Raw genomic sequence first — 17,749 nt, 5'->3', positions numbered from 1 at the left:
CTATCTATCTATCTATCTATCTATCTATCTATCTATCTATCTATCTATCTATCTATCCATCCATCCATGTATGTATGTATGTATCTATCTATCTCTCATCTCTCTCTGTCTCTCTCATATATACAGTTTATATCTTATATATGCTTGCGTGCTCTACTCCTCATTAGAATATGATTTCTTTGAAGAGAATGGAGTACAAACTGTTTACTTGTTTTCCTCTTCTTTTATCCTTAGCTCTTAGTACAGTGCCTAGCATATAGTGAGGCCTTAATAAATGCTTGTCAACTGACTGTGTCTAGGGTGATGGAACTTGACAACTTAAGGTCTCTTACTACTCTAAATATGTGATCCCATAGTTACGAGTAAATTCTTTTAAATTAAATTTTGTGGGTATAACAATTCTTAAAAAAATTTGTGGTAAATTTTGCCTTAACACATGTATAGATGCCCAGCAATGGAGAAACCTTAGAAGCAGTTAAATAAAACTGTCCAAAGAGTGATTATAATTCATATTCACATAGTACATGTGACTTTACACTTTAATGAGATCCAACCATTTTGGAAAACAGTTTGGAGTCGTGCAAGAAAAGTTACAGAATTATAAGTTCACTTTGATCCAGTAGCCATTTCTTTTTTGGGCTAGGAGTTTACTGAGAACAAGAACTGCCTAATGATTGAGCAAATGTATAGTATATGGAATTGATGGAATATTACTGTTTCGTAAGGAAAGGCATGGGTAGGGATGGCAACTGCACCTGTTGTGTCTTGAATCTAGAGAACTGTCAGATGAGGAAATTCTTGCAGCACAGATAGTCACTTTTTCTGCACTTACAGTCTTAGAGAGTTGCCTAGAGCTCTGAGAGGTCAGGTGGCTTGTCTAGTGTCACCCAGCCAACGAGTGTTAGAGGCAAAAGTAATTTTAAGAATTCAGAGGATGAGGAAACTTGTCTGAAGTGAAGCAAAGTTAACAAAGCAGGATGAAAGAACTAGATGCAAATGTTGCAACTGTGTCAATGAAGAAATCTTTAAACAGCAATTGAAACTCATAAAATAGTGGTTTTGTTACAGTATCATTTGTCTTTTGCGCCGATTCTTCTGTGGATTGATGATATCATCAATGTGAATGTTGCTTCTTTCTTTTAAAATTTTTTATTATTTTGCTTTTTGGTGAGGCAACTGGGGTTAAGTGACTTGCCCAGAGTCTGTGTGAGTGCTTGGTTGTCTAAGGCTGAATTTGAACTCAAGTTCTTCTGACTCCAGGGCTGGTGCTATATCCACTGTGCCATCTAGCTGCCCCTAAACATTTTCTTCTGAGATTTTCTTATCTGTTCTCTTTCATTTGCCAACTTTTTTTTTATCTTGTACCATGTAGTTTTATACTAACTTAAAATCTGGTAATGTCAAGTTTCCTTTATTTCCCTTTTTTTCCTATCATTTGACTCAATCAGCAGGCATTTATTAAGTACCTATTATGTGCTAGGCTCTGAGGATACAAATACAAAAAAAATTAAACAATCCCTGTTCTCAGGAAGGTTACATTTCATTGGGGAGATAGCATGCACATACATACACACACACATACATACATGCACATATATGTAGTATCAAGCAAATACATATAGAATAAATACTAAATTAGGTAGTTCCATATAAAGTAGTTAAATATAAGGTAGTTAGGAAATACAGCATTGATTGTGGGAGGCAGGAGAAGGATCAGGAAAGGTTTTATGCACAAGATGGTGTTTGAACGACTTGAAGAGTGCAAAATACATTCCAGGCATTAGAGATGGCCTCTGAAAAGGCATGGAGGGAGGTGTGTGGGGGAGGGGGGGAATGAAGTTAATTGTGTGAAGAAAAGAAAGGATGATTTGTCTAGACCAAGGATTGTGGGAAGAGAAGTAAGATATAATAAGAAAAGAACAGTAGATTTAGCAATTAAAAGATCATTGATAACTTTGGAGAGAGCAGTTTTATTTGAAGATGAAGCTGGAAGCCATAGGGCTTAGAAGAGAGTGAAAGTCAAGGAAGTTAAGGCACCATTTGTGGACGGCTTTCTGAAGGTGATAGCCACAAAAGGAAGAAGAGATATAGGACTAAAGATAGTGGAAATAGTTGACCAAGTGAGGGTTTAAAGATAGAGAAGATATGGGCATGTTTTTCAGCAGTACAGAATCAACCAGTAGATAAGAGACTGAAGCTTAGTAAGAAAATGGTGGTGTTAGAGCGGGGGAAATCTTCTGGAGCAGATGAAATAGAGTGAAGTCATTTGTGCATATAGAGAGATTTGCCATGACAAGAAAGGCCACTTCTTCACGTGAGATGGTAGTGAAGGAGGAGATAGTGGGAGGAAGACATCTGAGTGAGATGACCATGGAGGGGAGAAGAGGGAACTTTCATTAAACAACCTCAATTTTTTCAGTGATTTTAGAAAGGATGGGGAGAGAAAGTTCTATGGGAGGCTTGAGAAGGGATGGAAATCTTTTGAATAGCCACTGTGGTGATTGGGAGACTAAGTTGATTAGGGAGACGTAAAAAGATTGCCTTCCCGCAGTGAGGGCCCAGTTAAGATAATGTAACATGTAACTGTAGTGGACCCAGTCAGTAGGGTTTTGTGACATCCTCCAGCTCCATCCACCAGCATGTGAATAGGAGGCAAGTTGGCAAATGGTGGGAGTGATATGAGTTTGTGACTTGGTACGACATGATGGTTAATAGCATAAGGGGCAGGGGACTCCAATGTAGGATTTAGTGTTAAGCTAATTCATTGAAGGCCTGAGATAGGGAAGGCAAGAGAGTACAGCCATTGCAGGTGTGATGCACTGGGAAGGAACTTAAATATGAAGGGAAGGATTGGTGGTACTCTCAGTGTAAGAGTTGGGAGTATGACAAATGAATAAATGATAAGATTTTTCACTGTGAACTGTTCTGCAAATAGTTTTTAAAAACTGACAATACAACCCTGTACCTTGGTCAAGTGTTACTTTGAAAATCTTTGTAGTTTCTTGGTTTTTGTTCTTGTTTTTAATCTATAAATTAATCCTTCACATTTATATAGCGCATTTCAGGATGCTTTCACAAATAGACACAGGACTGGAATTAATCCACCTGTGGCCAAATCCCAACTTAGTCACTTATGAGTTTTGTGACACTTGGCAAGTTAACTTTCTCTCTCTTGCCTCAGTTTCTTCATCTGCAAAATGGTCAGACTCCATGGCTTCTAAGGTACTCTCCTTCTCTACATCTATGATCTATGATTTCCTCTCCTTATGATGTGGGCAGGGCTCATTATCCTTATCTTCCAGATGAGGTTGAAATTGAGAAAGATTAAGTGACTTGATCATGCACATAGAGCTATCTATTGGTAGAATCAGGACTAATAGTAATAACAACAATAATATTAAGGGCTGGCATGTGTATAGGCCTCCCATGTGCCAGGCATTTTGCCAAGTGCTTTATAAATATTATCTCCTTTGATCCTCACAACAACCTTAGGAGGTGGGTGCTATTATTATCCCCATTTTATGGTCAAGGAAACTGGGATTGTGAGTTACCTCAGGTCACTCAGCTAAAGTAAGGCTGGATTTGAACTTGGGTCTGGCTGGTTCCAGGCCTAGCACTTTATATACCATGGCACCTAGTTGCCTAAACTGGAATCCAGATTTTCTTTCAGTGTTTTAACCTCTATACCACACTGTTTCTTTCAACTTTTCTGTTAGTAGAATTATATATGTGTTTCTTTTCCTTTTTCTTAAGATGTCTTTGACATGTTGGCAGAAAAAACATACCTTTATATTAATTAGATGATTAGATAATATTCTATGATTATTCAGAATACTGTGACACTTGGTGATAAGTAGCATTGCTCTATTTCAACATTCAGGGTGTTCTCAATTTAAAAAAAAATAATTGTATAGCATTATGTTCCAATTATATTATATGAGAAGAAGAGCTTAGGAAGTCTATCACATCCATTTCATTGATATTGACATTCTCCTTAAGGGAAAAATTACAATACTAAAGAATAAAGCAACCAGAGGCATACATAAAAATGCTAGAAAAGTATAAAATGTCTGATGATATGTTTCCATATGGATCATCTATCTGGGGAATAAATCTTTCAGAGTCATGATATAGAGGTTGTCCCTAAAGTCTTAGTGCAGTGCCTTAATAAGACTATTGGGACACCCCATATTTAAAGTAGAAATGCTATTTTAGAATATGTCTCTGTGTATGCTGTAGATAAGCCCTGTCAAAATATTTGGCAGTTACAAATTGCCACTATTAATATACATGGTTTTATAAGCAGTGAAAATCTGGAAAAAGAGACTGATTTTATAGTTGTTTTAATACCCAGAACCTGATTGGTTGACTGAAATGTGCCACTAGACTGTCTGCTTCTGTGGCTGTACATCTTGTTGATTACAATTGTGTCAATTATGGTTGCTTCTATAAAATTAAGCTTCATAAGATTCTCAATGATTGGAATTGAGTCTATTACCTCCACTGTGGTGTTTAAAATAGTGCTATATACCTCATAAGTGTTTTGTGGAAATGAATATTGAAGGAGATGTGTATCATATAAAATGATAGATATTAGCAAATCATGGAACAGTTAATTGATACAGATTATCCAGTTCATAGAAGTGAAGAGTCAGGGAAATTCAAATCATAGTATTTAATCAGTTCCTATCCTGTATCTAACACTGGACTTGGGGTGGAAGCGTTATGTTCTAAATAAAAACGATATGCTGGGGCTTAGGACAAGTGGCTTCCTGGTCCAGCCCTGCCAGATAGAAATTCTAGAACCTCAGGGTTAATGACTAGATGTCTCTGAGGAGTGGTTTGCCAATTCCTTCTCTGTCTTATTTTACTGATGAGGAAACTGAGGCAAACAAGGTTAAATGACTTGGCCAGATCACACAGCTAATAATTGTCTTAGGCCAGATTTGAATTCAGGAAGATGAATCTTCCTGACTCCAGACCTGGCACGCTATCCACTGCACCACCTAGCTGTTCCCCTCTCCCGAATATTAGTATGTAAAAGAAATATGAGACTTTGCTCCTTTGTACTTCTTTGGTAGAGCTTTCATGTTCACAGAAACAAACTCTCAGAACTAGAAGGCACAGGAGAAGTCATCTAGTCTGTCCTATACCTGTACCTCTAGAAGCTTCTCCCAACAAGTGGTCATCCAGCCTAAATGAAGCCTCAAAATGTGGCACTCAGACCTGAGCATATACAACTCCCACTATGATCTGGCCAGATTAGGTACAGTGGGACTATCAGTTGTTCTTTTTGGACACCACAATTCTATTACTGTAGAGTAAGATTAAATTGATTTTTAACTGTTATGTGACACTGTTGACTCTTTGATCTTGGAGTCCCTGGCCTATTATCTAACCATGTCATTCCAATCTTGTACTTGTACAGTTGTTTTTTGAGTCCGGATGTAAAACTTTACATTTATCCTTCTTAAATTTCATTTTCCTTTTTCTCTTCCCTCCCTCTTCTTCCTTCCCTTTTTCTTTTCAATAGATGCTGAGCACTGAGTCTTGAAGATAGATACACAGGTCCTATTGATGAACTCACAGATTCTCTAATTATTGGTTAAAATTTATGTACAATAGTAATATTTTTCCATTTGGCCATTTGGCAAAATGGTTTATTGTCATTTGGAAGATAGAAATTTCTAAAACTACCATTAAAAATGATCAATTCCATGACATCATAAAGATCATTCTATATTCTGTTTGTAATAGTGTTGTATAAATGTTTTACAAAACTAAAAAGTGTTAAGCATTCACCGAATTTATATTTGTTACTACTTAAAAATATTTCATGGTTCCTTCATAGTGGTAATAGAACTGAAGGTCCTCTTTTCTTATAAACCCACTCCTCTTAGTTCCATGTGGTATTTCTCTATTGTCGTGTGTTTAATTATAAGAAATACAAAACAGACTTTTGGCAGAATGCCTCAATCTTTCTGAAATTACCACAGAGTAAATGATTTGCTCATGAGATACACATCCACATGGGCAGAAAACCTAAGTATTCCAATTGATTTGCTTGGTTTTGTTTTATTTGAAACATTTTGAAAAGATACTTTACTTAGCAAAGCTGGAATCACAATATTAAGTTAACACCCAAGGAGTGTTTAAACAGGTACACTAGAACATTATGCAAAATATAGAATTTTCTAAAGAAGTTTTAGAGATAATAACCCCTAATGCTACTTGGAGACAATACTTAGAAAAGATAGTCTCTTCCTCCTCCCTAAAGTAGTACGACTTTTAAGGATAGAGATCAGGGAGCTGTAATTTCACTGGGAGAGGAAACTCTTATCCAAGGAGCACCTTTTCTTCTATTTATAGTCTTGGTTACCTAGAGTACTGGAAGCCTAGGGTCTCACTGCATCTCATAAGATCTTTAAGCATCTAGAAAACCTGTAAGTTGAATTTATTCTCATCATCTGCAGCATGGTGAAGTGGAAAGAGCACTGGCTTTGGAGTCAGAAGATCTGGGTTCAAGTTTTGACTTTGATTTTTACTACCTGTGTGACCTTGGGCAAAAAACTTAACCTCTCTGAACCTCAGTTTCCTCATCCTTCAAATTAAAGGGGTTAGAGTAAATGATCTCTGTGGTCCCCTTTTCATTTAAATTGATGATCCTTGAAATAAAAGAAACATTGTCAATCAAAAGCATTTATTAAGTTCCTATTGTGTGCCAGTCTCTGCTGATACAAATTCATTCAATGGAACCTAAACAGGAAAACTTGGTGGCAAAAAGTAAACTTATTTTTTTTTCTATTTAGAAAAATGTGACCAAGACAATACAGAGAGAGCTATCACACCACCCACCAATAGCCTCTTTATGCATGGAGAGAATCAAGACCAGTCCATCTGGGGAAATTGTTCAGATGGCAATCTCATTAGAAGTAAGTAAATTGTAATGCTTTAGTTTTACTTTGCTGGCAAGATAAAAATAAGAATTATTGACTCAGTTAAATGTGTCACATGTAATTGTGTTACTGTTATTTCTTGAAATATGTCAACAGTGTTATTTCCTGAAATGGTTCCTATCCTTGATTATAAATACAGGCCAGAAACAAATACATAAGCAAGGCCAATTCCCACCCTTCCCACAGTAATGGAGCTAGTGAGTTCACAATCCAGCATGGGATAGCCAGCCAAAGGTTACTGGAAGACTTTGGGGAGAATCCCAGCCTTTGCCTAAATGGAAAGATTGTTTGGCTGCCCTCCCTGTTCCCAGAATTTTAATCCCTTTTAGGTGTGTAGTTCATAGGGGTGAAAGGCATGGAAGGATAATGTTAAAGAGCTCTCATACTGTGATTCTGCTATAAGACTTTCTGCTTCTCCTATATAAGATTCCATGGAAACCATAGATCTAGAGATGGAAGAGAATCTTGGAGCCCATCTGGTCCAGTCCCTTCATTTAACACATGAGTAAACTGAGGCACAGGAAGTATAAGTGACTTTTCCAAAATATAAGTGACTTCCAGACTGAGACTTGATATTCTATCATCTTGGGTATCTCACCATCTCTTAGAAATCCTATGTAGTTTGAGTACCAGAACCTCAATGTAACATTGTCTTCAGGATGGAAAACACCTTGAAAACAAACAAGCAGACTTCATATCACTGTCATTTTAGTCCTTTAGTAACTAAGCCAGCACATACTGGGTTATCCTTGATAAAAAATATCCTTAACAACAAATAACAAATATCCTTTAAATAAAAAAAAATAACAAACAACAAAATAACAAACATCCTTAATAACAAACAAACAAAAATGCTAGAGTACTTATTTTAAAAGTCATATGAATTAAGCTAATTTTCTCTAGGAAATTTTTGAGATAGTTTTAAGTTACCTCATGTGATAATTAGAAACATTCTGGAGTGTTATAGTCTAGGAGAGAGAATCATTACCGTTTACGATCTTGGTCTGGAGTTTAAATTTCAGAATTGAAAAGCAAACAGATTTTTCTTGGCTACCACACTGACAGATTTGTAGCTGCAGTGGTGGCCAACTGATTTTCTAGGGAAAGGAGAGACGTGTTTGACAGTAATACTAACTGCATAAGACAAATCATTTCGAGTGCCAAGAGGGTTTTCTCTGATCCTCACCTGGGAAGGCAAACTGCTTAGATCTCTTAGAACTCCAAGAGGGAAATTAATATCAGTATGTTTTGTGATTTGATTTGCTAAATTAAAGTGAATCATAAGTAATATATTTTTCACTTAACTGATTAGTTGCATTAACCCTGAAGCTCTATATAGATTCTGTGACAGTCAAGATCTAAGTAGTGTGTATTCAACTTTTCTAGTTGTGTGCTGGAGTAAAAAATGAAAATTATTTAGTTCTGAAGGCTGTAAGTGTAATAATATTCAATTTTTGTTTATCTGTTGTGTTTTTGTTGCTTTGGTCCAAATCTAGATTTTACTCCAGGATTGTAAAAAATAGTAATTCTCAGTCCTTGATTATATCACTCTAGAATGTTTCTAATTATCTCTTGAGGTATATCTTGAAGTTCTTTCATTGGTGTGGGCAGCTCCTAGTGTACAAACTCCTACCACCTGATGCACATCAGCAACACCTCTGTAGCTTTATAGTTTGAGAGAGATGCCTGGGGCACTCAGTTTAACTCATAGGACCATAGATTTAGAACTAAAGTTAGAGGCCGTACAGTTCCCATCCCATCATTTTACAGATGAGGAGACTGAGTCACAGAGAGGTCAGCTGACTTGCCCATGGTCACACAGCTGGCAAACGTCAGAAACAGGACTCCCTTCCTTTATCCATTATATTTTGCTACCTCTTGTTAAATCATCATGCTCTCTAAAATAATCCATATCCAATGGAATATAAAAATTCCATAGTATTTTGTTCCACTTGTTTCTGCTAACTTAAGAGAGTAGAGCAACTAGACTTAGATTTTATTACTTTTGTCATTTGACCAAAATTGAATAGTAACAATTTAGAAGTGTCTATCTTATAGGTTTCTATTTAAACGATGGGCAGATTTAAACTTGGTAATCTTTTTAGTTGACCCAAACATCAAGCACTTCTGAATCAAATAAGTCATCAGTACTAATTTGTTGTTCAGTCATTTCAGTTGTGTCCAACTCTTCATGACCCCATTTAGGGTTTTCTTGGCAAAGATACTGGAGCGATTTGCCATTTCCTTCTCCAGCTTATTTTACAGATGAGGAACTGAGGTTAAGTGACTTGCCCAGGGTCACACAGTTAGTAAGTGTCTGAGGCCTGATTTGAACAAGCAAGATGAGTCTTTCTGACCCCAGGCCTAAGCTCTATCCACTGTACCACCTCCCTCCCCTCTGCTTCTAATTTAGGATAGTCCAGTAACATGCTCTTAATAGATAGTAGAATCATGTAAACTAAGAAAAATGAGTATTGTGATGACAAGTAGATACCACAAATATATTTTGCCCCTGATTTTCTATAATTTTGCCTATTTATGACTGCCTGTGGTTGAGCTGGCTGGAAAGTTGCTGAGGATGAAAGTCAACTACTGGGATTAATATAGATTCCTATTTGAGGGTAACATTTTTTAGTGGCTGTTAGCTTAGGTTCAATACTGGAATGAAATAAGGCACTCATAGGTCATTGAACAAGTAACAGAAGATTAGAATATAAAGTATATTAAGCAAGAATACAGTAGCACTTAGCTGCAAGTAGATGTGGCCTCCTTCATTTCCATTGTGAAAATGTGTTTGGTCATCAGGACTGGGTGTGGTGATTTGGGAGGTCTTGGGACATTCACCAAATCTGAAGGGTGCATACCCACATAATATATTTGGGCAAACTTTTTATGGCTTTTTAATCTTGTGCTCTGAGAGGGTGAATTCCTAAGTAGTGGTAGGTTGAGCCTTTGGTGGAAAGTTCAATGGAATACCAAGGTCCCTTCCAACTCATTGGATTCTATGATTCTATGAATAATAGCTACCACATTGCCACATAAAAATGTCCCTTATTGCCATAGTTATAGATGGCCTACTCCACCAGAAGGCCAGGAGCTTTGTGGAAATTTTAAGCATCTGAAGTCATCTTCTTCATTCCTAGTTGCATCCTCATTTGATTTATTCTGTAGGTCTTAGAGTGAATGTATATGGCAGTACTTGCCAGTTATTGTAGTGGCAAGTGGTTATTGCTACCTTCATTTCTCTGGCTAGAAACTCAAGCATCTAGAGCCATTTTTGCTATTTCACTGGAGAATTAGGCAAAGTATTCATTACCTTGTGTCTTATGTCTTATTTCTCCTCTGGGATGCCATGTTTGCTGACTTACTATTTAAACAAAGACAATTTACTTTCTTTTTTTATCTTTTTTATTAATTTATTTTGATTTATCAATAATCACTTCCATACGCTTTTGAGTTTAAAATTTTTCTCCCCCTTCCTCCCCACCACGCTCCCCAAGACAGCGCACAATCTGATATAGGCTATACATTTACATTCATATTAAACATATTTTCACATTGGTGATGTTGTAAGTAACAATTAAAACCAATAGGATGAACCATGAGAAAGAGGAAACAAAACTCAGCAGAAGAGAAAAAAATAGCAATTCGACTTCCATAGTTCTTTCTTTGAATGTGGATAGCATTTTCCATCACAAGGCCTCTGGAGATGTCTTAGATCCTTGTATTGCCAGGAAGGGTTAAGTTTATCAATATTAGTCATCACACAACACGACTGTTATTGTGTACAATGTTCTCTTGGTTCTGTTCACTTCACTCAGCATCAGACCATACAAGTCTTTCCAGGTTTTTCTGAAGTCAGCCTGTTCATCATTTCTTATAGCACAATAGTATTCCATCACATTCATATACCACAACTTGCTCAGCCATTCCCCAATTGATGGGCATTTTCTTAATTTCCAATTCTTTCCCACCACAAAAAGAGCTGCTATGAATATTTTGGTACATGTAGGTCCTTTTCCCATTTGTGTGATCTCTTTGGGATATAGCCCTAGAAGTGCTATTGGACAGTTTACTTTCAAAGCAGCTCAAATGTGCATGCTTATTTTCCACTACAGCTCCAAGGTCTTATCACTTCCTAGGTTTTAGCTCCAGAGGAAGGTAGAGGAAAAAAATGGGGACAAAGGGACCTAAGGAATTTTGGAGGAGATCAGATGAAAGAGCTGTAAAATTGTACCAAGGGTGGAGGGAGGAATTTAGTGTTTGGAAAACTCTATTTATCCTGAGTGCTTTGAAATTACAGAATTGTAGATTTTTTCACTGTCTACGATCCACATCCCTACTTACTTTCCCCAAAGCTCACTAATACTAAAACTAAAACACTAAAAAAAAGTGTGCTGTCAGGTTACAAAAATAAAATAAGATAAAAACTTAAATTACCCAAATTCAGGAAACTAAAGGCTGTTTTTGGTGAAACACAAAATCCATGGTACTGAGTAGAACTGAATTGCAGTGGATTATTTTGTATGCGTTTAAATTGACTTCAAAATCTGCATTGTTGCAAGGTGTTTGCTAAGAAATATCATGATACATTTGAAAGAGAACTGGCTTTGGAGAGGATCTGCCTTCATATCCCCAACCCCTTCACTGTCTATGTAACCTTAGATAGGTTTAATTTCTTACAGATAAGTTTCCTTATCTGTAAAATGAGGGGGTTTTATTAGAAATATAGGACTAAGTCCCCTTCCAATTATAAATAAATAATTTTATGGTCTTATGAAATCATATTCACCTTAGGAAAAATTCTAAATTTCTAATTTCCTCCAACAGTAGGAAATATAGATTAATCAGTTCAAAGAAGTTGATTTAAATTTGCAGCTAAATTCTCAGTAAACTTCAAACAAATGATGGGGGCAGAATGCAGTAGTTAAAAGATTCTTGGAGTTATAAGATGCTCAGAGTTTAAGGCTGATAGTTTAGTTGTGTGACCAATGGCAAATTACTTGACTTAGCTATAAAGTAGTACAGCTCCTTCCCATTTCATAGGGACATTATGAGTGGAAAGTGCTTTGTCAGCATTCCATGTTATAGAAGTATGAGTTATTGTTATATAAAACTTTTTTTCTCTTTTGAGTAGATGATAGAGATTGGCCTAGCTCTACTAAAGTGTTTGTAATATTTGCCTTGTTTCATGATGATAGTCACTGTTAGGAATGCATGGATAGGTTTATAGTTCCCATCTCTTAGATGGCTCTTAGGAAAACTTGAGAGCTGAACAACAACAGAAATTATCCTCAATTTATCCTGTCTCTATCTTGTGTGTACATAATTTTTTGCATTAGACTTTCAAGCTTCTTGAGATCAGGAACTACTCTTTTTTTGTAACCCCAGAACTTAGCACAATGCTTGGCACATAATGGATGCTTAATTGGGTGTTGTCACTGACTAGCAACATGAAGGGAACTGTTACCTGCAAATTATAATGGCGCTCTCTGATTTGCAGGGCGGGGCAGCTGACAGATATTAAAAAAAAATCTTTCGCTTATCATAAATCAACTGCTGCTCCTTTTATTGATCCTGATTGTCTATACATTGACAATTATTGTATGTATGTTCCATTTCCACAATGTGCACACAGCAATCTGGTACCCTATGGTAAAACCATCATTTTTAAAATAAACTCTCAAATCAGTATTTTTACAAATTTAGTATTATTGGTTGGTTTTCCTTTTTTTCTTACTCGCTGAAACTAGAATGCATCTTGCCCAAGGATTCCAAAGTAATGGTTGCTTAAACTTGACTTTCCTCCTTTGGCTTTCAGCATCCAGAACTGCTGGCTGTCCCTGAACAACATAACATCTCTCTCAACAGAGCAGTCAGGGAGCATGTGTTTGCCTCTCCCTTCTAGCATCTAGCACATTGTAAGGTCCCAATAAATCTTTTACAACAATAATAGACCCTGGAAAGAGGGCTCTGGCTCACTGCTGCTCCAGGAGAGGAGGAGGGAGCAGGGAGTAACATCTGTGGTGAGTCAGGATAGAGTTGGCTGTATTTTACAGGAGCCTTGTGGTGGCTCCCTGAGTAGAGGAGACGAGGCGGACAGCTGGCTCTCACAAAATTGGTTCTAGTGCTCCCGCCATGGTGCTGGATGGTGGGGCCATCAGAAAAAAAAGAAACAGGCAAGAGTGTGGGAACATTTTCAAATCAACTACCCACTCTATTTTCCTTGCTTCCATGGAATCCGTACAGACAGCTGCAGAGCCAGGAAGAGTTCTTTCCCACTGGTTGACAGAACTTTCTCCTCTTTCCTTTGAGGGGTGGGTAGCTAGGGTTGGCAGCTTACCTCTCCATTCCCCCAGATGCTGGCTGTCCTCCTTCTTAGACTCCTTTAGGAGATAATTTATATAACGGACTGTTAGCCTCATGTGCTGTGGTTGTTTTTGATTTAGATTTCTGAGAACTGTGCTCTGGAAAGTCAAGGGAGTGGTCGCTTTGGAAATTGTTCTCTGATTAAAGGGTGTACCTCTGAGGCTGTATAAGCTGAGCATTTTCCAAATTGTTGTCAACTCTAACCTTGACCCATATGGACCACCCACTTATGGGTCATGACTGGTTCATTGAGATACATAAATGACTTATCTCTGGGGTAATACAAATTGCCTTAGGTCAGAATTAGGACCACTGAGGTAATAAAATAACATGGAAAGTTTCTACTAATTAGCATAATTTATGTTGAAAAATGAGCCTACCCACTCAATGAGAAATGTTTCATTATCAAATTATGGAAGAATTAAAAATATTGTAGTTTTTGTTGAGAAGTTATATATTAGGACCCTATTTTAGTGCTGATGATTTCAGTACATTCCATAGTTAAGAGAAAACATTTTTATTTGCACTTTAAGTTCAGAAACTAGAGTTTCACTTTTGAGGTTTTGTAAAGTTATGATTTTTAGTTATCAGATACCAGAACAAAAGCAAAAATAATCTGACACACATGAAACCTTATACATTTTTTCTTTTGAGATACCTAGCATATATGAATATTGTTTATCTAAACTGTAGAGCTTTACCTCCTTTTAATGATTACTTTTCATCTTTGTAACATAAATGTTGCTGTGAGATGTCCAGTTGAATGCTTATTTTTCTAATTAACCCATTTTATACATAAACTGATACCTGGATAACCAGCTTCACTTTTAAAAATTAGAGTAGAGATGGAATACTTAACATTTTGATCTTGGTCTTTTGAGGGATTACTTATACTCCTACACATATACACATTAGTGCACATGCATGTCTTTTACATTTGGGTCATTTTTTGGTACAGATCTGTGAATTTTGTGGTTAAGAGAACTCCTAGTATGGTTGGGATGGGGGGATAACAAGTATTACTACTATGTGCCAGGTATTGTATTATACCTTTTATGGGCCTGGTACTGTGCTAAGGGCATTATACATATTATTTCATTTTATCCTCACAACAATTCTGTGAGGTAAGTGCTATCATTACACCCATTTTGCAGGTGAGACTACATACAGACAAACACTAAGTAACTTTCCCAAGGGCACAGAGCTAGTTATTGTCTGAGGTCTGGCTTGAATTTAGGTCTTTCTGACTCCATGCCCATCACTCTATTCACTTCTCCAGTGTATTTGACTGTGGCTGATTAGACCAGTTTGACCACAGGTTGGGCACTTGTGAACCTTTGTGAACCGTTGAGGTGGATTCTCTAAGTTTGTGTGTCTTGTGTTTCTCTTGAGTTACCTCAATTCTGCTTTGCTCATAGAGCACAGCACCATCTCTGATGAGGGCATGCCATGCTGGGCGGTCCTGTGCCAGTGTCTCTCATGTCACACAATCACTTTCAAAGTTCTTAAGAGAGACTTTTTGAGTGGCCTTGTATCACTTCTTCTGATCACCACATGAGCGCTTGCCCTGTGTGAGTTCTCCGTAAAATGGTCTTTTTGGCAAGTGTATGTTTTGCATTCAAACAACATGGCCAGCCCATCGGAGTTTCGCTCTTTGAAGTAGAATCTGAATGCTTGGCAATGGAGAAGTTTTGAATGCTTCTAGGCTAAGATAGGAGATATTGAAATGTTAAGTGACTTGCTTATGGTACTGTAGCTATTATGTATCTGTAGCAGGACTTTGACCCAAGTCTTCCTGTCTTTAAGGCCTGTCCCCTCTGTACTCTATGCCATCTTACTGCTTGGGTCAGATTCTCCCATCCTAACAATGTGCTCTATGTAGAGGCTTACTTTTTTTCTCCATTATTAAAGTGCCTCGAGTCTCTATCCTAAATTCTTACTGCTTGTTATGTCTTTGGACATTTCCTTTATACAGATGACTTATAATTCTAAATGTTATCCCTTCTCTCCAGAGTGCTTCTTTAGATTCTCTTCTGATGGAATTCTCTTTAGGTTCAACTGTTTAGTTCATATAGTTTTCTCCTTTATGATTTTACAGAATTCCCATATTCTAAAGCTGAGAAAATCAACGTTATACTTAGATTGTAATCCCTATCCTACTTAACCTATTTTTTTTCATTTTTTGTGAAGTTTTGCTATTTTAGTTAAGGCACTTAATTTCCAATAGAATGTCATCCTCTGAAACCAATTCAGAATTACTCTGACTTCATGAAGCTGTTGTATTATTTGTTTTAATCACTGAACCACATGATGCTTTTCCCATGGCATTTCCTGTTTCCTCTTAAGGAATCTATAGTCAGCATTGCATTATTAACTGGAAACTCTGTTATCCTTTTCATCCTCCCTTGCCAGCTGACCATTGAATCTCTCTGTAATGAAACTCATGTCAAAACTTTGTTGAGTGACTGCTTTCTGTAAAGCACAATGAGTAAGATAAGTTCCTGGTTTTGCTAATCATATGTGTGAATATTGTGCTGGAAATTATTATATGGAAACTAGGCTGCCTTGGTGTAAACCTAGATGTATAGGAAATGCTCATTTGAATCTCTTTCAGAAGGTTTCAGCATTATTGATGACTTTTGTCTTCAGTTATTTTACTCCTTTCCTTCTGACAAAGAAAAACAATTAAGCAAATTCAACTCACCAACCAATGTACAAAATACTGGGTTTTGTCTTAGTAGTCTTCTGCCTCTCTCCTGTGAGAGGCAATATGTGTTTTATTAGCTACTAGTCTAGAACAGAAATGTCAAACTCGGATCTATTTCTATTTGAGTTTGATACCACTGCTCTAGGACATTCATTGATTTTCAGTCACTCAGAATTTGACTTCATTTCAATGATCTTTTCATGCAAATTATTGTAGTTATTGTGTATAATTATCTTGGTTCTGCTTATTTTGCTCTGCATCAGTTTTCATACAGTTTTTCTCATGTTCCTATGAATTCTTTTTGTATTTCATTTCTTAATGTGTGATATTTTATTACATCCATAGTTTTTTTAAGGCATCCCTCAATCAATGGGTATATACTTTGTTTGAAGTTTATTAGTACCACAAAAAGTACTACGAATATTTTGGTATATTGGATCTTTGTTTTTGTTTCTTGACCTCCTTGGGGATATAGGATCAGTAATAAGATCTCTGTAGCAAAGAGTATAGACAGGTTATTCAATTTTCATGAATAATTCCAACTGGGGATCCAGAAGAATTGAACCATTTCCTACCTTTACCAAAATGGTGCCTTATCAATTGCATTTTAAAGTACATTTGAACAAAATGTAAATGATTTCCTATACAATTGTTTTTCCACCATGTGAAAAAGAAAAAAAAAAAGATGATGATGGAAGAAGGATAAGGGTTGGGGAGAGAAGGTGGGAAGAAAAATATTTTGTTGTGCCTCACTAACCCTGTTTGATTGGCTGTTGCCAAAACAGAAGAATGACTTTAAGAAAGGGTTTACTCCATTCCTACCTTCTCTTTTCCACTTTAATATCCCCTTCTGGTCACCCCTATAGTTGAGTACTTCAAAGTATGTGAGGAAGATTCTAATTTACCCCATAAGTAGGCAAGTTCTGCTTTTTTTTTATCCTAAACCTAAACGGCGTTTTCTCCTCTGTGTGTGTGTGTGTGTGTGTACAGAAAAAAATGTTCTCTAATGCTTACTAATTATGTTAAGGTAGTATGCTAATGCTATCTAGAAAAACTTTGGGAATTCGTTGAAATTTACTTGAGTACCTGCTACTTTAGTGAGAAAGTATAAACGATTTTAGTGTGTGCTATAAAACAGTTTTTTGATAAGTTCAGAAATATTTTATTTGGAACTTTTATACTAGGCTTTAGGGCATACAAATTTACTGGTGTGAGTTTTTATAGTGCTTCCCAATCACATATTTATTTTTGTCTATTAATGTTAAATAAAGTACTCTACAAATACACGTATTTACCACTGCCCTAATGATTCATTTTTTCCCCCTCTTTTGTTTGTCCACCCACTGCTTCTTTTTGTGAGGATGATCTTCAGGGTATTGTTTTTTTTTCTTAAGTGTTTCCAGCTGTTAATTTTCCAGTACCTCCTTTCCTGTCCTTCTCCCCTCTTTTTCTGACTTTCCCTCCTTTCCCCTTCCTGGATATTTGTAATCCTACTGGGCTATTATTTAAAATTGTTGTTCAGTTCTATAGATGTTCAGGGGATGAAATTCATTATGATTTTAGAGACTCTTTTTAGTAATTAGTTTTTTCTAATATTTGACTTTGCTTGTCTGGATTTGTAAACTTGACTTTGCCTCAGGAATGTAATGTTGTGAAATGGTAAGCTGTACACGAACTAACCTGGCAAAAGGTAGTGGTTCAAACTGTACTAAATAGG

General features: G+C 36.7%; 1 protein-coding gene across 3 annotated transcripts in view; it reads left to right on the top strand.

Moving 5' to 3' along the window:
* The window catches only part of MDFIC (MyoD family inhibitor domain containing), a 113,510-nt gene that overhangs the window by 14,133 nt on the left and 81,628 nt on the right, over positions 1 to 17,749 (top strand). For 2 of the 3 annotated variants that reach the window (XM_027838654.1, XM_027838655.1), the window contains exon 3: positions 6,810 to 6,932. The exons of the other annotated variant lie outside the window; for it this stretch is intronic. In XM_027838654.1, coding sequence (XP_027694455.1) covers positions 6,810 to 6,932 — 123 coding nt within the window. The remainder of the gene's footprint in view (positions 1 to 6,809; positions 6,933 to 17,749) is intronic. 3 annotated transcript variants of the gene reach the window in all.

Source organism: Vombatus ursinus, unplaced genomic scaffold, assembly GCF_900497805.2.
Source record: "Vombatus ursinus unplaced genomic scaffold, bare-nosed wombat genome assembly UNPS02014830.1, whole genome shotgun sequence".
In the NCBI taxonomy this organism is placed as follows: domain Eukaryota; kingdom Metazoa; phylum Chordata; class Mammalia; order Diprotodontia; family Vombatidae; genus Vombatus; species Vombatus ursinus.
This window is presented reverse-complemented; position numbering and strand designations above follow the sequence as displayed.